The 20,963-nt window shown below is 40.5% G+C and overlaps 2 protein-coding genes across 2 annotated transcripts; both read right to left on the minus strand.

Moving 5' to 3' along the window:
- Nucleotides 1-910: 910 nt before the first annotated feature.
- LOC114460387 (transcription factor 7-like) lies at nucleotides 911-3,907 on the minus strand. Its single transcript, XM_028442345.1, has 5 exons — nucleotides 3,867-3,907; nucleotides 3,497-3,565; nucleotides 2,993-3,391; nucleotides 1,115-1,222; nucleotides 911-1,018 (listed from the first exon to the last, which is right to left on the minus strand). Exons 2-5 carry the CDS (start codon nucleotides 3,530-3,532, stop codon nucleotides 983-985), a joined length of 579 nt encoding a protein of 192 aa, XP_028298146.1. The 5' UTR covers nucleotides 3,533-3,565; nucleotides 3,867-3,907; the 3' UTR covers nucleotides 911-982.
- A 6,066-nt stretch (nucleotides 3,908-9,973) lies between these two features.
- LOC114460380 (transcription factor 7-like 1) lies at nucleotides 9,974-13,442 on the minus strand. Its single transcript, XM_028442335.1, has 6 exons — nucleotides 13,332-13,442; nucleotides 12,897-13,042; nucleotides 12,527-12,595; nucleotides 12,025-12,423; nucleotides 10,143-10,250; nucleotides 9,974-10,046 (listed from the first exon to the last, which is right to left on the minus strand). The coding sequence occupies exons 2-6, from the start codon at nucleotides 13,035-13,037 to the stop codon at nucleotides 10,011-10,013; spliced, it is 753 nt and encodes a 250-aa protein (XP_028298136.1). The 5' UTR covers nucleotides 13,038-13,042; nucleotides 13,332-13,442; the 3' UTR covers nucleotides 9,974-10,010.
- Between the last annotated feature and the right edge of the window lie 7,521 nt (nucleotides 13,443-20,963).

Here is a 20,963-nt window from a genome sequence, read left to right on the forward strand (position 1 = left end):
AGGAACACACTCTAATGCGTAAAGATGCACAGTGGCTTATCTGGCACAGAGACCGGCGAGCACTGTAGGCAGGACCCCCCGTGAGGACAAGGTGCTGCGGGAGGGACGACAAGGCTGCAGAGGGAGGAAGATGATCGAGTTGCTGCAGAGTTTAATCCCACATTTTCCCACATGATCCACATTTTCTCCTCCGCTTTTATGACAATCGTTTATTTTTCACTTGTCACAGTCTGATGAGGCAATATGATCTGCCTTTCTTTTTTTTCATTCGTATTGTTCACTGTGTCACCAAATTACACTTTCCTGCGTGTGTCCACCTCAACAATTAATACCTCCACCTCACATTGAGTGAAATTTGTTTTATTTGCTCGTTTTCCCCCTCGGTCCGCCATGAAATTTGTATAATGCAATATTCATTCAGGGAATTCACCTGACCTTTTATGGGCACCAAATAGGCGGTGCAAGGTGTTTCTTCACGTGCGCCAACCTTCGAGTTGATTGTGATTTATAAATGGAAACAGGCGTACCTAGGCACACTTTTTTAAATGAGGCCCCAGGACCCAAAAATTTGGTCACAGTCCCATTTTCAGTGGGATGTAGACAAGAAAAAAACTAAAAACCTTTTGGTATTATTGTAACTTCTCTCTTTCCATATCTCACTGCAGAAATTTAATTTTAAAAACTAATAATAAATTGGAATGGATTTTTACATACTACGTTTATCTTTTACTCTTTAAATTGCATATTTTCATTTATTTGTAATTTGGTTTGAAAAATGTTTCCTGTAGACTGTTATAACAGTGTGACTATTCCATATGTTCAGTTTTCTATTATCTCACATAAAAACTGTTCCACATGTTTATTAATTTAATAGAAAAGAGAAGAGGAAGGAACAGATTCCAGAGGAAGTCCAGCTTGTTCTTGCTCTTGGTGCTGCTGATGTGTGTGTGTAGCGGCGTTGGTTCGTTGGTTTGATACTGAGTTAGTTGGCTTCATCTCTTCGTTTCCTCTTGTTTCTCTAAAATAAACCACATGAACCTTTCAGTCAGCTGAAAAAACACTTTCACCGTCACCTTTAAGTTGCTGTGTCAACATGTCAGCAGAGTAGACTTACATAGTTGATTTTGTTAGTCCAGCCAGGGTTCTTCAACAAATGGATGAAAGCATGCAGTGTGGCCTCAGCATTATATAAACCTTTTAACTCTGGTGACAATGCTCTCCACTGTAGATGGACAACAAGAAAAGTGTCAGTCGCACACACCAAAGACAAAAGTTTAAATATCATAAATCGTTCCTGGAGGAACAAACGTTAACACTTTACTTAAAGTTTTATACATAAGGCTGACATTACGCTGTCATTATTAGTCATTAGCATGAATAAGGTGTCATGAAGGCTGTCATTAAGTGTTGTTTTGCTAAATTATGACATAGCACCTTTGAAGATATGTTGGCATTCTCTGGGTTAAGTGGAGGAATCTAGTGGGATTAGGTGGGGTTAGGGGTTAGGGCACAGTTCACCAAGGGCACCAAGTAGCCTTTATGGACCATATGAGGGGCCACCAGGAGCTCTAGTCACTAGCTACACGGGATAAAGTTTTAGTATTAATCTGCGTATGATTGAGAGGGAGATTTTTGCCCATGTTGTTGTTGATGTAATGTGTTTGTTGATGAATTCAATTGATTTTACTGATAATTTTAAATTATGTTCTTATAGATTTTAAGCTGTTGAATGTTTTCTGTTGCGCTTTTTGATCATGTAAAGCACATTGAGTTGCCTTGTGTATGAAATGCGCTATACAAATACATTTGCCTTGCCTTGCTATCTCTTGGTTGGGGTTGGACACAGCTAACAACCCAATTCGATGAAGAAAACACTGTTACTATAAGCACAGGGTAAACAAAATGCTGGAGCATAATGTCTATTTTCAGAGTCGCATTAGTCAGCACACAAAAAAAAAAAACATGTCACATTTCCTCACTCCCTTCTGTATTTCTCCCACATCATTAATTTATCATTAATTTATTTTACTTTTCTCTGTTTCTCTAAACGGCTCTGAGCGCTGACGGATGAGACGGAGCGGAGTCACCTCTGTGCTTATGTCGAGCATTAGCGCAGGTTGTGGCATCGTGTGATTATGGGTTATTTTGAATGATCATTAATGACTTTTCTGCTGGGAATGTTTTAGGATTTCCTTTGGAAAACATAGGAAGAGAAACCAAATATAGGACGTGACGGTGTGACTGTAGTAAAAGGGCAGCGCCACATTGTCACAGCATTGGAGTCTGACGTATTCTGTCCAATCGGACACCAACCGTTTCGCCTGCGTGACGTAGTTCAGAAAGTTTGGTGCGCTTGGGAAATAGAATGTGTGAAAGCCGGAGCAAATTAAAATGCAAAAAATGTTGCAGATTCACCTCCTGAATCGCACAGAGTCCACCGGAATATATGTGTGAAAGCACCCTAATTACTATTTAAAAGTAACTTGCACAACACTGGGTATGTTATATATATTATGATATGAATAAAATATATATATTGTTTAAACGCAAAGTGGATTTTTACAAATTTGTCATGTTTTATGACGAGCTAAAAGTTGTTTGTCGTAAAATAGCAACATGGGGATTTTCTAGGAAACGTGGAAAATTAAACGATTGAATAAATTAGGAGAAATAAAGTGTTGCATGTTGAAACTTAAACATTTCTGACCTTTTAAAGTGCCTGCTATTATCTTACCCTGTAATTAAAGTGAAACTGCGAAAATGTAATATTTAAGAAGCTCTTTTCGAACTGGTAGCCCTTTGGACTAAGCATACCTATGAAGTAGCTCAGTTTTAGAAAGGTTGGTGACCCCTGGGTTAGGGGTTAGAGTAACAAACAACACTTAATGACAGCCTTAATGAGACCGTATCCATGCTAATGACAGGTGTCATGTCATAATAATGTCAGCTTTTATGTATAAAACTTCAAGTGTTACTGAACAAACTAATTTACCCGTTCACCGAGGTGTTTGTTCACCACAGCGCTCGTCCTCACGCCCAGCTCTGCCTCCGCAGCTGCCCTGTTCTGTTTCAGGAAGAGCATGAAGGCGTTGGGGGGCTTTTTAATGTATGGCTCCTTTGTCACGATCACCTCATTACTGGGTGGGGGGGTAAAGGTTGGGAGCTCAACATGGTGTACCACAGCTGGAATGGAAGGGATGGTTGAGGGGCCAGGATTTTGTTGGGGGTAATAATCCGCTTTCTGCAAGACGGTGTTGACTGTATGGTCCTCAATGTTTGGTGCCCCATGCCTGACATCATTAAATACCGTAGGGCCACTTTTACAGTGGCCCCCGTACTGGCCCCCATGCTGTTGGGCTCTGTACCTGTGCTCATCATAAGGAACCTGTTCCTGAAAAGCAGAACATCCATATTTTAAGAAGAATCAATAACACATCAACATTAAGTAGATAATTTTACAAAAAAAAACGGGAAGGGGTCATGTCCAGGTTCTTACCGGCTGAACATACTCCGGCTTTTTCCAGGCACACATCTGCTCATCAACAAACACAACATCCTCCAGACTCTGAGGGAGGAAAGCAGATGACATCATGTATTAGTAACAGGGTAAAATAATGTAAGCATTTCGATCAGTGATATTTACAAGCACTTTAAATGAGTCATGCAGAGAACCACAATAATAATATACATAACGATCTCATCAAGGATGGCATCAATCATGCAAAGTTAGAGAAAGAACAACTGAACCAAAGCTTTGTCTTTAAGGATAATGTTTCTATGAATAACTGCAATAATACTTCAACCAGTTGAAATTCACTGATACAATTATTATATATGAATATAGAGAATCATTTGCTATGACTCACTTCAGTTGAAGTTGGCTGTTGAACAGCAGGATGAGATGGAAATGGGGGTTTGTGACATCCTGGAGCCCCTCCTCTGAACCCTGATGATGGAGACGCTTAAAATGCTTTCCTTTCCACTTCAAGAAGATTATTTTCTTCATAATGTCTAACATTGACAAATAGAAACATTAATGCACACAAACTGTGATCTATTGCAGTGTAATAATTCACAGACTATCCAAAGCTCAATAATAACATGGCTCACTGTAAAACAGCTGCTAACAGTTTACCACACTACATGCTAATCACTGCAGATATGAAAGACGTCTTATTTATATCACTGTTACATTGCATTTCTCTGTATTGATAATTTCTAAGATGTTTATCTCGAAACCAAAACACCCAGGTCACTGTCACATTAAGTTTGGAAACATGATCACTTTAAAAACACTTACTTTGAGTTGATTTAAAAAGTGTTTGAACTTTTGCTGATGATACTTGAGAAAACCCCAACGTATTTTAAAGAGCGATGGAGACTTCTGAGGAGACTCCCTTGTTGATTAAAGCTCAAAAACTGAAGATAGAAGTTGTTCTATGCTGGAGATCAAAGTCAGCTGCACATCAAAGGTTGATATGGAACACCAAAATTTGGAACACTTGGTTTCTATGGCAACAAAAACCACAAGTGCCTTAACTTCTTTCTTCATTAAAACCCTTGTATTATTTGCAGAGGTTGTTGTATGGTGTGTATTAATCATTCATTCACTTCTGCAAAAAGAAATGCTTATTTAACCATTATAGCTAATCACCTGTTCTGACATGTCACACCTGTTTACTGCATTTTGTAAGGTCACAGCTGTAAAGTAGATGTTTTGAGTGATAACAAAGAAATACCACTTGTTTTCCACAGAAGGTGCTAAAGCTAACACCCCGAGGTGTGAGGAGTCACACTTCTAGAAGTCACACTTTACTCTAACAGGAGGCCAACGCCTTGTTATGTATCAAGTGTTAACCACAGACATCAACAATAACCAGTGTGGAAACCACCTTTTGTGAATATCTGTTATGCCATCTGGGCCTTGACCTATGTATGAACTTTTGTCCTATTTTGCTATCTGCTTAGGTGGTCGGAACATGAATAATGACATAATATCACGCCATGCTTAGGGCTATATAAACCACTGTGTTACTGTGTTCAGGGTCTTCTCTTAAACGGACATTCTAGTTGTCCATGAAGATCCCCTTCTTTCTCTATCGGCTGATAGTTTAAGACTTTGATACTTTGAAACTTTATTTGATTGACTTTTGATTTTTGTAAACCTATAATAAACATTCACTAACTATTAAGAAGCCTACTTGATTAAATTAACCGCCTGACAAACACCCACATCTGAGACAGCGCCTGACTGGAGGACACACTTCTAGGCCTTTGGTAAGTGAGCCTGCCCTTGGTATTCTCTTAAAAGGGGTACCCAGGGTGAGCTAGCTCATGCTGTTGTGAAAAAGAGTTGTTTCCAGCTTCGACCCATATTGGATGGGTCCTAATATCAATCCCATAAAACTATAGTGAGACTTCTCAACTTCCAATAGGAGGAAGTACATTTAGTCCTTTTCTTTATTAGACAACAATAATAGAGAATAGGCAGCCAGCTTCGGAGACAAGGTAGAGGGGGAATTCTTGTTTGAGTAAGACAGTTTTAGAACCATTGCCGCTATAAAGTCCCGCGGGAAAAAGACATGGCGCCCAACGTGGGGCTCGACTAAGTAAACTTTTTAATCCGGGAAAAGGAAAACGAGTACCGAGTCTAATTAAAGAACCTACGAAGTGCCCCTAAAAAGAGATATAGGAAGAGAATCTCATTGCCCTACCACACTGCTTGGTGGGAAGAGAGTGAATAGATTGGCTATCACTCTATGAGGAATAAAAGATAACTCAGTACGAAAGTAGTGGTGAAGCCTCAAACTCTTTAGTATTTGTCACTCTGTCAGGCCTGATCACCCTGAATAGAGTGAGCAAAGAAAAAGAGAGAGAGGTCAGAAGTGTGCGGTCTGACACTTTGCTCACGAAATTGGAAAGGTGTCTTTTATTAAAAGAATCAGGTTAAGGTAAGCCTATTCAACGCGCGTGAAAATAAGAGGGGAAGAAAGCTATTGGAGCTCCCCTCTCAAGGAGATACCTCAGTCTCCGCTTACGAGAATACAGTGACACGAACGTAAGACAAAACAATGGCGGAGGAAATACAGTTACCTCCCCATTTTACTCCTGCTCGAAGAATGTCGACAGGAGGAATGTCAGTAGGCTCCACCGGTACTAGGGTACCTAGCAGAGAGATTGAGGCCGTGGAATTCGATGAAGTGATTACAACAGTGAGAGCAAACCTGGGAGACACAGTGGTGGCAGAAATATCAGGGCCTAAATGTACTATCTTAAATCCAAGAAACCCCCGTGGGGGTGATGGTGGTGGAGTAGCACGATGGGTGGCAACGCGATGGCCTAAGTCAGTCAATAAGGACAAAAACATGAGGGATATCAGAACGGGAAAATATCCTTGGAGGACGGCAAACAAAGTGAGGATAGAAAAAGAAGAAATAAAGAATGATGGGATGGTATCAATAGTTAATGGATATTATTCCTGTTTCTACGATAAAGAACCAATATTGAGTTGGGATGAGTTAGAGGAAACTCTGGCAGCTGTCTTTAACGCGGTAGAAACAAGGACAATAGTGACCACCACGTGGGGGGACGGATTGTTCGGATATACTGACAATATGGCTAGATTAATGATATATCAAGCATGATCACTTTAAAAGCACTTACTTTGAGTTGATTTTAAAAGTGTTTGAACTTTTGCTGATGATACTTGAAAAAACCCCAACGTATTTTAAAGAGTGATGGAGACTTCTGAGGAGACTTCCTTGTTGATTAAAGCTCAAAAACTGAAGATAGAAATTGTTCTATGCTGGAGATCAAAGTCAGCTGCACATCAAAGGTTGATATGGAACACCAAAATTTGGAACACTTGGTTTCTATGGCAACAAAAACCACAAGTGCCTTAACTTCTTTCTTCATTAAAACCCCTGTATTATTTGCAGAGGTGGACTTTGCCAACAGGCAAACTAGGCAGCTGCCTGGTGCCCCGCCCTCAGGGGGGCCCCCAACGGCTGACAAACTTTACTCAACAGTAATGTTTTAAAACGAAGCAATTGCAGTGACCTACCTTTTTAACTCTATTTTTTTTCTCTTGGTCTGCCTTAATCCTTCCTTAATATATACATTAAAATTAAAATAAAAAACCAACCCATGCAATTCTGGTGAACAATGTTATGTCTTTAGAAATACAAAAACAAATTGAATTGTCAGTGATTAATAAATAATGACACATATCTAAGACACATATATATTAACAGTCCATATATTATGAGATTCAAAATCAAAAATACACTGTAGACTGCCAGTTTACCTCTTTAGCACTGTGGGTTATGAGGTTTTCAGAAGGCAGTGGGTGATGACAAAAAAGGTGGCGTAGAAGAAATCTTCAGGACAACTGAATTGTCATTTATTGTACAATCAAAGTCCTAAAACAGGATATCAAAAGAGACACCTGCTGAGAGTCTGCTGCCAAATTCTTGCAGCTCTGAAGCCCTTTTGATCAAGCAAGTGCCTATATACTTCAAGGATATGTCATCCAACGTGTGGTATTCATTCTAACATTAGCTCATACACTGGCAAAAAAGGTCATGCGGTCTGTGCAATAGGTTTGAGAAAAATAACCTATCAATCATTCTAAATGAGGGTCCCTCTTTGCTTGGAACATTTGGTCTAAAACGTAAGATATTCTTCAACCATTATTGATATAACACACTGGGTTTCATTCCATGAAATCTCATAGTACACTTTACACAAGTTATTTACGATGAAGACATACGTATATTTGAAACAGTGAACCTTAGTTCAAAACAGTATAAACCTTTAATATTGAAATGTTAAACTTTAATACACATCAGTTATTCGGGTGAGATTTGAATTGTCGACCCTCCTATTACAAGCCCAGCGTCCTTAATCAATAGCATTAGGCCACCACTCCACCTTTAGACCTCCACTTCACATAGTTTCCAATGCTTACAAAATAACTTCTCTCCTCAGAATAGGACTTAAACCATTGCGGTACTTTTCCATTTAGTCCAACTCACGCTTGGAATCTGTGCTAAATAAAAATGCGGTTCACAGTGTCAAATGCAACACTAAGATCCAATGAAATGAGAACAGAAACTCTTCCTGAATCAGTGTTCAACTTTATGTGATTGATCACTTTAATCAGAGCTGTTTCTGTGCTGTGACAGAACCAAAGCCTGACAGAAATGTATCAAAGACTCTGTTGAAAGTTAATAACTTAGTTGGTTGAAGACCAGCTTCTCAATGATCTTGGCCATGAAAGGAAGGTTGGTGATTAGTCTTTTCCAGTATAGAAATAGCAGTTAATTATCTGACACAAATCAGTCACAATTGACTTTAAAACAGGTTTAAACAGTTTCTTCTATATTGTATGTTTCTATTACAACAGAAGTTCTAGACTTGTGATCAGGGGCCTCATTTATAAACGCTGCGTACGTACAAAAGAAAGCATACGCCACATATAAACAAAGTTTGGGATTTATAAAAAAAAACCTGATGAGATAATGTGCGCACCTCCACGGCTGCACTGACCTTGCCGTACGCACAAAATCATGAGAAACGGGAAACTCAGACGCCAACAGGAGAAGAATGAAATTAAAGACAGCTCTGTGAAATTCATAGAATTTGTGTGAAATAATCAAACGCATTGAACATTTCACAACACATTATTTGAAGAATGCATTTGCAAAGACGGAGGAGGAAAAAATTATACTGACGCCACAGGGAGTGAGTGACGTGCGCGCGCCTACAAATACAGTTTTATATCATTAATAATAATAATAATAATAATAATAATAATAATAATAATAATAATAATAATAATAATCAAAATCACATGATCATTGCGCAAAACTACCGATCAATTGGCTATAAGAAGGAACACACTCTAATGCGTAAAGATGCACAGTGGCTTATCTGGCGCAGAGACTGGCGAGCACTGTAGGCAGGACCCCACCGTGAGGACAAGGTGCTGCGGGAGGGACGACAAGGCTGCAGAGGGAGGAAGACGATCGAGTTGCTGCAGAGTTTAATCCCATGTTTTTGGCGCATATGTAGTGTATCTGTGTGTGTCCCACCTCCGTTACACAGAGAGTTAGGCCAATACCCTCTAATCCTCCAGCTTTTTGTGAGGCTGAGCTCCGGTCTTCTTTCCTCCACCTGTTGAACAGATGCTGAGAGTGATCCATATTTTCTCCTCCGCTTTTATGACAATCGTTTATTTTTCACCTGTCACAGTCTGATGAGGCAATATGATCTGCCTTTCTTTTTTTTCATTCGTATTGTTCACTGTGTCACCAAATTACACTCTCCTGCGTGTGTCCACCTCAACAATTAATACCTCCACCTCACATTGAGTGAAATTTGTTTTATTTGCTCGTTTTCCTCCTCGGTCCGCCATGAAATTTGTTATCATGAATATTCATTCAGGGAATTCACCTGACCTTTTATGGGCACCAAATAGGCGGTGCAAGGTGTTTCTTCACGTGCGCCAACCTTCGAGTTGATTGTGATTTAGAAATGGAAACAGGCGTACCTAGGCACACTTTTTTAAATGAGGCCCCAGGACCCAAAAATTTGGTCACAGTCCCATTTTCAGTGGGATGTAGACAAGAAAAAAACTAAAAACCTTTTGGCATTATTGTAACTTCTCTCTTTCCATATCTCACTGCAGAAATTTAATTTTAAAAACTAATAATAAATTGGAATGGATTTTTACATACTACGTTTATCTTTTACTCTTTATATTGCATATTTTCATTTATTTGTAATTTGGTTTGAAAAATGTTTCCTGTAGACTGTTATAACAGTGTGACTATTCCTTATGTTCAGTTTTCTATTATCTCACATAAAAACTGTTCCACATGTTTATTAATTTAATAGAAAAGAGAAGAGGAAGGAACAGATTCCAGAGGAAGTCCAGCTTGTTCTTGCTCTTGGTGCTGCTGATGTGTGTGTGTGTAGCGGCGTTGGTTCGTTGGTTTGATACTGAGTTAGTTGGCGTCATCTCTTCGTTTCCTCTTGTTTCTCTAAAATAAACCACATGAACCTTTCAGTCAGCTGAAAAAAAACTTTCACTGTCACCTTTAAGTTGCTGTGTCAACATGTCAGCAGAGTAGACTTACATAGTTGATTTTGTTTGTCCAGCCAGGGTTCTCCGACAAATGGATGAAAGCATGCAGTGTGGCCTCAGCATTATATAAACCTTTTAACTCTGGTGACAATGCTCTCCACTGTAGATGGACAACAAGAAAAGTGTCAGTCGCACACACCAAAGACAAAAGTTTAAATATCACAGATCGTTCCTGGAGGAACAAACGTTAACACTTTACTTAAAGTTTTATACATAAGGCTGACATTACGCTGTCATTATTAGTCATTAGCATGAATAAGGTGTCATGAAGGCTGTCATTAAGTGTTGTTTTGCTAAATTATGACATAGCACCTTTGAAGATATGTTGGCATTCTCTGGGTTAAGTGGAGGAATCTAGTGGGATTAGGTGAGGTTAGGGGTTAGGGCACAGTTCACCAAGGGCACCAAGTAGCCTTTATGGACCATATGAGGGGCCACCAGGAGCTCTAGTCACTAGCTACACGGGATAAAGTTTTTTAGTATTAATCTGCGTATGATTGAGAGGGAGATTTTTGGCCATGTTGTTGTTGATGTAATGTGTTTGTTGATGAATTGAATTGATTTTACTGATAATTTTAAATTATGTTCTTATAGATTTTAAGCTGTTGAATATTTTCTGTTGCACTTTTTGATCATGTAAAGCACATTGAGTTGCCTTGTGTATGAAATGCGCTATACAAATACATTTGCCTTGCCTTGCTATCTCTTGGTTGGGGTTGGACACAGCTAACAACCCAATTCGATGAAGAAAACACTGTTACTATAAGCACAGGGTAAACAAAATGCTGGAGCATAATGTCTATTTTCAGAGTCGCATTAGTCAGCACACAAAAAAAAAAAAAACATGTCACATTTCCTCACTCCCTTCTGTATTTCTCCCACATCATTAATTTATCATTAATTTATTTTACTTATCTCTGTTTCTCTAAACGGCTCTGAGCGCTGACGGATGAGACGGAGCGGAGTCACCTCTGTGCTTATGTCGAGCATTAGCGCAGGTTGTGGCATCGTGTGATTATGGGTTATTTTGAATGATCATTAATGACTTTTCTGCTGGGAATGTTTTAGGATTTCCTTTGGAAAACATAGGAAGAGAAACCAAATATAGGACGTGACGGTGTGACTGTAGTAAAAGGGCAGTGCCACATTGTCACAGCATTGGAGTCTGAAGTATTCTGTCCAATCGGACACCAACCGTTTCGCCTGCGTGACGTAGTTCAGAAAGTTTGGTGCGCTTGGCAAATAGAATGTGTGAAAGCCGGAGCAAATTAAAATGCAAAAAATGTTGCAGATTCACCTCCTGAATCGCACAGAGTCCACCGGACTATATGTGTGAAAGCACCCTAATTACTATTTAAAAGTAACTTGCACAACACTGGGTATGTTATATATATTATGATATGAATAAAATATATATATTGTTTAAACGCAAAGTGGATTTTTACAAATTTGTCATGTTTTATGATGAGCTAAAAGTTGTTTGTCGTAAAATAGCAACATGGGGATTTTCTAGGAAACATGGAAAATTAAACGATTGAATAAATTAGGAGAAATAAAGTGTTGCATGTTGAAACTTAAACATTTCTGACCTTTTAAAGTGCCTGCTATTATCATACCCTGTAATTAAAGTGAAACTGCGAAAATGTAATATTTAAGAAGCTCTTTTCGAACTGGTAGCCCTTTGGACTACGCATACCTATGAAGTAGCTCAGTTTTAGAAAGGTTGGTGACCCCTGGGTTAGGGGTTAGGGTAACAAACAACACTTAATGACAGCCTTAATGAGACCGTATCCATGCTAATGACAGGTGTCATGTCATAATAATGTCAGCTTTTATGTATAAAACTTCAAGTGTTACTGAACAAACTAATTTACCCGTTCACCGAGGTGTTTGTTCACCACAGCGCTCGTCCTCACGCCCAGCTCTGCCTCCGCAGCTGCCCTGTTCTGTTTCAGGAAGAGCATGAAGGCGTTGGGGGGCTTTTTAATGTATGGCTCCTTTGTCACGATCACCTCATTACTGGGTGGGGGGGTAAAGGTTGGGAGCTCAACATGGTGTACCACAGCTGGAATGGAAGGGATGGTTGAGGGGCCAGGATTTTGTTGGGGGTAATAATCCGCTTTCTGCAAGACGGTGTTGACTTTATGGTCCTCAATGTTTGGGGCCCCATGCCTGACATCATTAAATACTGTAGGGCCACTTTTACAGTGGCCCCCGCACTGGCCCCCATGCTGTTGGGCTCTGTACCTGTGCTCATCATAAGGAACCTGTTCCTGAAAAGCAGAACATCCATATTTTAAGAAGAATCAATAACACATCAACATTAAGTAGATAATTTTACAAAAAAACGGGAAGGGGGCGTGTCCAGGTTCTTACCGGCTGAACATACTCCGGCTTTTTCCAGGCACACATCTGCTCATCAACAAACACAACATCCTCCAGACTCTGAGGGAGGAAAGCAGATGACATCATGTATTAGTAACAGGGTAAAATAATGTAAGCATTTCGATCAGTGATATTTACAAGCACTTTAAATGAGTCATGCAGAGAACCACAATAATAATATACATAACGATCTCATCAAGGATGGCATCAATCATGCAAAGTTAGAGAAAGAACAACTGAACCAAAGCTTTGTCTTTAAGGATAATGTTTCTATGAATAACTGCAATAATACTTCAACCAGTTGAAATTCACTGATACAATTTCTATATGTGAATATAGAGAATCATTTGTTATGACTCACTTCAGTTGAAGTTAGCTGTTGAACAGCAGGATGAGATGGAAGTGGGGGGTTTGTGACATCCTGGAGCCCCTCCTCTGAACCCTGATGATGGAGACGCTTAAAATGCTTTCCTTTCCACTTCAAGATGATTATTTTCTTCATAATGTCTAACATTGACAAATAGAAACATTAATGCACACGAACTGTGATCTATTGCAGTGTAATAATTCACAGACTATCCAAAGCTCAATAATAACATGGCTCACTGTAAAACAGCTGCTAACAGTTTACCACACTACATGCTAATCACTGCAGATATGAAAGACGTCTTATTTATGTCACTGTTACATTGCATTTCTCTGTATTGATAATTTCTAAGATGTTTATCTCGAAACCATAACACCCAGGTCACTGTCACATTAAGTTTGGAAACATGATCACTTTAAAAGCACTTACTTTGAGTTGATTTAAAAAGTGTTTGAACTTTTGCTGATGATACTTGAAAAAATCCCAATGTATTTTAAAGAGCGATGGAGACTTCTGAGGAGACTTCCTTGTTGATTAAAGCTCAAAAACTGAAGATAGAAGTTGTTCTATGCTGGAGATCAAAGTCAGCTGCACATCAAAGGTTGATATGGAACACTGAAATTTGGAACACTTGGTTTCTATGGCAACAAAAACCGCAAGTGCCTTAACTTCTTTTTTTATTAAAACCCCTGTATTATTTGCAGAGGTGGACTTTGCCAACAGGCAAACTAGGCAGCTTCCTGGGGCGCCGCCCTCAGGGGGGCCCCCAACGGCTGACAAACTTTACTCAACAGTAATGTTTTAAAACGAAGCAATTGCAGTGACCTACCTCTTTAACTCTATTTTTTTTTCTCTTGGTCTGCCTTAATCCTTCCTTAATATATACATTAAAATTAAAATAAAAAACCAACCCATGCAATTCTGGTGAACAATGTTATGTCTTTAGAAATACAAAGACAAATTGAATTGTCAGTGATTAATAAATAATGACACATATCTAAGACACATATATATTAACAGTCCATATATATTATGAGATTCAAAATCAAAAATACACTGTAGACTGCCAGTTTACCTCTTTAGCACTGTGGGTTATGAGGTTTTCAGAAGGCAGTGGGTGATGACAAAAAAAGGTGGCGTAGAAGAAATCTTCAGGACAACTGAACTGTCATTTATTGTACAATCAAAGTCCTAAAACAGGATATCAAAAGAGACACCTGCTGAGAGTCTGCTGCCAAATTCTTGCAGCTCTGAAGCCCTTTTGATCAAGCAAGTGCCTATATACTTCAAGGATATGTCATCCAACGTGTGGTATTCATTCTAACATTAGCTCATACACTGGCAAAAACGGTCATGCGGTCTGTGCAATAGGTTTGAGAAAAATAACCTATCAATCATTCTAAATGAGGGTCCCTCTTTGCTTGGAACATTTGGTCTAAAACGTAAGATATTCTTCAACCATTATTGATTTAACACACTGGGTTTCATTCCATGAAATCTCATAGTACACTTTACACAAGTTATTTACGATGAAGACATACGTATATTTGAAACAGTGAACCTTAGTTGAAAACAGTATAAACCTTTAATATTGAAATGTTAAACTTTAATACACATCAGTTATTCGGGTGAGATTTGAATTGTCGACCCTCCTATTACAAGCCCAGCGTCCTTAATCAATAGCATTAGGCCACCACTCCACCTTTAGACCTCCACTTCACATAGTTTCCAATGCTTACAAAATAACTTCTCTCCTCAGAATAGGACTTAAACCATTGCGGTACTTTTCCATTTAGTCCAACTCACGCTTGGAATCTGTGCTAAATAAAAATGCGGTTCACAGTGTCAAATGCAGCACTAAGATCCAATGAAATGAGAACAGAAACTCTTCCTGAATCAGTGTTCAACTTTATGTGATTGATCACTTTAATCAGAGCTGTTTCTGTGCTGTGACAGAACCAAAGCCTGACAGAAATGTATCAAAGACTCTGTTGAAAGTTAATAACTTAGTTGGTTGAAGACCAGCTTCTCAATGATCTTGGCCATGAAAGGAAGGTTGGTGATTAGTCTTTTCCAGTATAGAAATAGCAGTTAATTATCTGACACAAATCAGTCACAATTGACTTTAAAACAGGTTTAAACAGTTTCTTCTATATTGTATGTTTCTATTACAACAGAAGTTCTAGACTTGTGATCAGGGGCCTCATTTATAAACGCTGCGTACGTACAAAAGAAAGCATACGCCACATATAAACAAAGTTTGGGATTTATAAAAAAAACCTGATGAGATAATGTGCGCACCTCCACGGCTGCTCTGACCTTGCTGTATGCACAAAATCATGATAAAAATCAATAAAAAAATAATAATAATAATAATTAATAATAATAATAATTAAAGCCGCGAGCGGCGTCATAGGTTCCGATGAAGCGGCCGGGGGCGGTGACCCACGGTCACGTATACCACTGTTTTGGGAAGTGGCCTGAGCAAATTTGGTGTAAATTGGTGTAAAAACAACTGAGATATTGCATTTACCAAGAAAAGGCCCCTCCCACTTTTCACAGCCTGCTCTGTTTGCCATAGCAATGTGCTTCCATCTAATAAGATTCATCCTACAGTGTTTTGAAGTCAACACGACATATCGTCTGTCCGCTACAGCTGCTCGTGTAAGACGACCACAGAAGCGGCGCCCTCTGAGAACGCAAGGCATTATGGGTAAATTGGTTATGGAGTTTTGTTTATGGCTGGACAGTCGTCGTGTGTATCAAATATGAAGCATTTTGAATTTAGCATTCTGGAGTTATAAGCTTTTTCCTATTACAGCGTGCTGATGGCGAAGGATTCTCCTGTGTCATGATAGGCCCCTCCCACTTTTCACAGCCTGGTATATTTTCCATAGCAATGTGCTTCCATCTAATAAGATTCATCCTACAGTGTTTTCAAGTCAACACGACATGTCGTCTGTCCGCTACAGCTGCTCGAGTAGGACGACCACAGAAGCGGCGCCCTCTGAGAACGCAAGGCATTGTGGGTAAATTGGTTATCGTTTGTTGTTTAGCTCTGAACAGTGATCGTGTGTATCAAATATGAAGCAGTTTGAACTTTGCACTCTAGAGTTATAAGCGTTTTCGTATAACGGCGTAGTTATGGCGAGGGATTTTCGTGTGTCATTATAGGCCCCTCCCACTGGCCATGATGGGTAATTTGGTCATCGAGCGTTGTTTATGGATGGACAATCATCGTGTGTATCAAATATGAAGCAGTTTGAACTTTGCATTGAAGCGTTATAAGCATTTTCCTATTATAGCGTGCTGATGGCGAAGGATTCTCCCGTGTCATTATAGGCCCCTCCCACTGATCACAGCCTGTTTTTTCTTCCATAGCAATGTGCTTCCATCTAATAAGATTCATCGTACAGTGTTTTGAAGTCAACACGACATATCGTCTTTCCGCTACAGCTGCTCGTGTAGGACGACCACAGAAGCGGCACCCTCTGAGAACGCAAGGCATTGTGGGTAAATTGGTTATCGTTTGTTGTTTAGCTCTGGACAGTGATCGTGTGTATCAAATATGAAGCAGTTTGAACTCTGAAATCTAGAGTTATAAGCGTTTTCGTATAACGGCGTAGTTATGGCGAGGGATTTTCTCATGTCATTATAGGCCCCTCCCACTGGCCATGATGGGTAATTTGGTCATCGAGCATTGTTTATGGATGGACAATCATCGTGTGTATCAAATATGAAGCAGTTTGAATTTAGCATTCTAGAGTTATAAGCTTTTTCCTATTACAGCGTGCTGATGGCGAAGAATTCTCCTGTGTCATGATAGGCCCCTCCCACTTTTCACAGCCTGGTATATTTTCCATAGCAATGTGCTTCCATCTAATAAGATTCATCCTACAGTGTTTTCAAGTCAACACGACATATCGTCTTTCCGCTACAGCTGCTCGTGTAGGACGACCACAGAAGCGGCGCCCTCTGAGAACGCAAGGCATTGTGGGTAAATTGGTTATCGTTTGTTGTTTAGCTCTGGACAGTGATCGTGTGTATCAAATATGAAGCAGTTTGAACTTTGCATTCTAGAGTTATAAGCGTTTTCTTATAACGGCGTAGTTATGGCGAGGGATTTTCGTGTGTCATTATAGGCCCCTCCCACTGGCCATGATGGGTAATTTGGTCATCGAGCGTTGTTTATGGATGGACAATCATCGTGTGTATCAAATATGAAGCAGTTTGAACTTTGCATTGAAGCGTTATAAGCATTTTCCTATTATAGCGTGCTGATGGCGAAGGATTCTCCCGTGTCATTATAGGCCCCTCCCACTGATCACAGCCTGTTTTTTCTTCCATAGCAATGTGCTTCCATCTAATAAGATTCATCGTACAGTGTTTTGAAGTCAACACGACATATCGTCTTTCCGCTACAGCTGCTCGTGTAGGACGACCACAGAAGCGGCACCCTCTGAGAACGCAAGGCATTGTGGGTAAATTGGTTATCGTTTGTTGTTTAGCTCTGGACAGTGATCGTGTGTATCAAATATGAAGCAGTTTGAACTTTGAAATCTAGAGTTATAAGCGTTTTCGTATAACGGCGTAGTTATGGCGAGGGATTTTCTCATGTCATTATAGGCCCCTCCCACTGGCCATGATGGGTAATTTGGTCATCGAGCGTTGTTTATGGATGGACAATCATCGTGTGTATCAAATATGAAGCAGTTTGAATTTAGCATTCTAGAGTTATAAGCTTTTTCCTATTACAGCGTGCTGATGGCGAAGAATTCTCCTGTGTCATGATAGGCCCCTCCCACTTTTCACAGCCTGGTATATTTTCCATAGCAATGTGCTTCCATCTAATAAGATTCATCCTACAGTGTTTTCAAGTCAACACGACATATCGTCTTTCCGCTACAGCTGCTCGTGTAGGACGACCACAGAAGCGGCGCCCTCTGAGAACGCAAGGCATTATGGGTAAATTGGTTCTCGAGTTTTGTTTATGGCTGTACGGTCATCATGTGTATCAAATATGAAGCAGTTTGAACTTTGCATTCTAGAGTTATAAGCTTTTTCCTAGAACGGCGTCCCGTAAATGCTAACCGTGTACATGACCTTAAATGACACCGGTCGAAAACACAAGGCATGATGGGAAATGTTTCAAAGCAGTCATGACCAAGCTTGGGCACATGTCCTTTGTGTGAAATTTGAAGCTGATCGAAGTTTGTGTGTCAGAGTTATGGAGATTTGGAATTTTTTGCGTGCTAACGAAAATTAGCATTACATTTTTGTGGCGGCGCCACGACCAAACCGTGACAGATATGAAAATTCTTTCGATAACTTTTCATCTTCAATGGGTCCTATGTGGTGTTGCCAAGTTTTAAGCGAATCGGATGAATCCCCTCAGACTAGATAGCGCAGATGCCTTTCGAGGGCGAAACGCCATTTTTGACCTTTGACCCAAGATGGCTGACTTCCTGTTTGGTTTTGGGCGGGGTCACAATGTAACTTTTTGCTCATTCTGGGGCGAAGACTACATGTGGCGATTTTCGTGCAAATCGGTCAGACCTGGCGGTCGTGTGGTTCCATCGTTTGTTTTGGCGGCAAAAACGCACGCTATGCGTGCGTTTTCTGTCCTTTTTTTTTCACGCCACCAAATTATCAAATTTTTCGCCAGGCCTGAGGTGCGTGCAAATTTCGGTGAGTTTTCGGGCATTTTTAGGGGGTCGAATTAGCGATCAAAGGCGGGCGGGGTATAATAATAATAATAATAATTAAAGCCGCGAGCGGCGTCATAGGTTCCGATGTAGCGGCCGGGGGCGGTAACCCACGGTCACGTATAGCACTGTTTTGGGAATTGGCCGGAGCAAATTTGGTGTAAATTGGTGCAAAAACAACTGAGATATTGCATTTACCAAGAAATGGCAAAAGATTTTCCTGTCATGATAGGCCCCTCCCACTTTTCACAGCCTGCTCTATTTGCCATAGCAATGTGCTTCCATCTAATAAAATTCATCCTACAGTGTTTTGAAGTCAACACGACATATCGTCTGTCCGCTACAGCTGCTCGTGTAGGACGACCACAGAAGCGGCGCCCTCTGAGAACGCAAGGCATTATGGGTAAATTGGTTATGGAGTTTTGTTTATGGCTGGACAGTCGTCGTGTGTATCAAATATGAAGCAGTTTGAATTTAGCATTCTAGAGTTATAAGCTTTTTCCTATTACAGAGTGCTGATGGCGAAGGATTCTCCTGTCATGATAGGCCCCTCCCACTTTTCACAACCTGGTTTATTTTCCATAGCAATGTGCTTCCATCTAATAAGATTCATCCTACAGTGTTTTGAAGTCAACACGATATATCGTCTGTCCGCTACAGCTGCTCGTGTTGGACGACCACAGAAGCGGCGCCCTCTGAGAACGCAAGGCATTGTGGGTACATTGGTTATCGTTTGTTGTTTAGCTCTGGACAGTGATCGTGTGTATCAAATATGAAGCAGTTTGAACTTTGCACTCTAGAGTTATAAGCGTTTTCGTATTTATGGCGTGGTGATGGCGAGGGATTTTCGTGTGTCATTATAGGCCCCTCCCACTGACCACAGTCTGTTGTTTCTTCAATAGGAATTTGCTCCCCTCTGTGTAGGTTCATCCTACAGTGTTTTGAAGTCAACACGACATATCGTTTGTCCGCTACAGCTGCTCGTGTTGGACGACCACAGATGGCGAAGAATTTTCCAGTGATATTTTAGGCCCCTCCCACTGACCACAGTCTGTTGTTTCTTCAATAGGAATTTGCTCCCCTCTGTGTAGGTTCATCGTACAGTGTTTTGAAGTCAACACGACATATCGTCTGTCCGCTACAGCTGCTCGTGTTGGACGACCACAGAAGCGGCGCCCTCTGAGAACGCAAGGCATTGTGGGTAAATTGGTTATCGTTTGTTGTTTAGCTCTGGACAGTGATTGTGTGTATCAAAAATGAAGCAGTTTGAACATTGCATTCTAGAGTTATAAGCTTTTTCCTAGAACGGCGTCCTGTTGATGCTAACCGTGTACATGACCTTAAATGACACCGGTCGAAAACACAAGGCATGATGGGAAATGTTTCAAAGCAGTCATGACCAAGCTTGGGCACATGTCCTTTGTGTGAAATTTGAAGCTGATCGAAGTTTGTGTGTCAGAGTTATGGAGATTTGGAATTTTTTGCGTGCTAACGAAAATTAGCATTGCATTTTTGTGGCGGCGCCACGACCAAACCGTGACAGATACGAAAATTCTTTTGATAACTTTTCATCTTCAATGGGTCCTATGTGGTGTTGCCAAGTTTTAAGCGAATCGGATGAATCCCCTCAGACTAGTTCGCGCAGATGCGTTTCGAGGGCGAAACGCCATTTTTGACCTTTGACCCAAGATGGCTGACTTCCTGTTTGGTTTTGGGCGGGGTCACAATGTAACTTTTTGCTCATTCTGGGGCGGAGACTACACGTGGCGATTTTCGTACATATCGGTCAAACCTGGCGGTCGTGCGGTTCCATCGTTTTTTTGGCGGCGAAAACGCACGCTACGCGTGCGTTTTCTGTCCGTTTTTTTTCACGCCACCTAATTATCAAATTTTTCGCCAGGCCTGAGGTGCGTGCAAATTTCGGTGAGTTTTCGGGCATTTTTAGGGGGTCGAATTAGCGATCAAAGGCGGGCGGGGTATAATAATAAAACGATATAATAGCGAAAACAATAGGTTCCTCTGTCCCATTCTGGGACATCGGAACCTAATTAAAGCCGCGAGCGGCGTCATAGGTTCCGATGAAGCGGCCGGGGTCGGTAACCCACGGTCACGTATACCACTGTTTTGGGAATTGGCCTGAGCAAATTTGGTGTAAATTGGTGTAAAAACAACTGGGATATTGCATTTACCAAGAAATGGCGAAAGATTTTCCTGTCATGATAGGCCCCTCCCACTTTTCACAGCCTGCTCTATTTGCCATAGCAAAGTGCTTCCATCTAATAAGATTCATCCTACAGTGTTTTGAAGTCAACACGACATATTGTCTGTCCGCTACAGCTGCTCGTGTAGGACGACC

The sequence above is a fragment of the Gouania willdenowi genome, unplaced genomic scaffold, assembly GCF_900634775.1.
Source record: "Gouania willdenowi unplaced genomic scaffold, fGouWil2.1 scaffold_434_arrow_ctg1, whole genome shotgun sequence".
Lineage (NCBI taxonomy): Eukaryota > Metazoa > Chordata > Actinopteri > Blenniiformes > Gobiesocidae > Gouania > Gouania willdenowi.

Bases quoted from the DNA above. Each gene is read 5' to 3' on its own strand.
- LOC114460387 (XM_028442345.1), bottom strand. From the start codon at position 3,532: ATGTGTGCCTGGAAAAAGCCGGAGTATGTTCAGCCG. The intron at 1,223-2,992 runs GTAAATTAGTTT...GTCCATCTACAG, and splicing joins ACAAACACCTCGGTGAACGG to TGGAGAGCATTGTCACCAGA. The intron at 1,019-1,114 runs GTAAGTCTACTC...GGTTTATTTTAG, and splicing joins GGACTAACAAAATCAACTAT to AGAAACAAGAGGAAACGAAG.
- LOC114460380 (XM_028442335.1), bottom strand. From the start codon at position 13,037: ATGAAGAAAATAATCATCTTGAAGTGGAAAGGAAAGCATTTTAAGCGT. The intron at 12,424-12,526 runs GTAAGAACCTGG...TCTGCTTTTCAG, and splicing joins AGCCGGAGTATGTTCAGCCG to GAACAGGTTCCTTATGATGA. The intron at 10,047-10,142 runs GTAAGTCTACTC...GGTTTATTTTAG, and splicing joins GGACAAACAAAATCAACTAT to AGAAACAAGAGGAAACGAAG.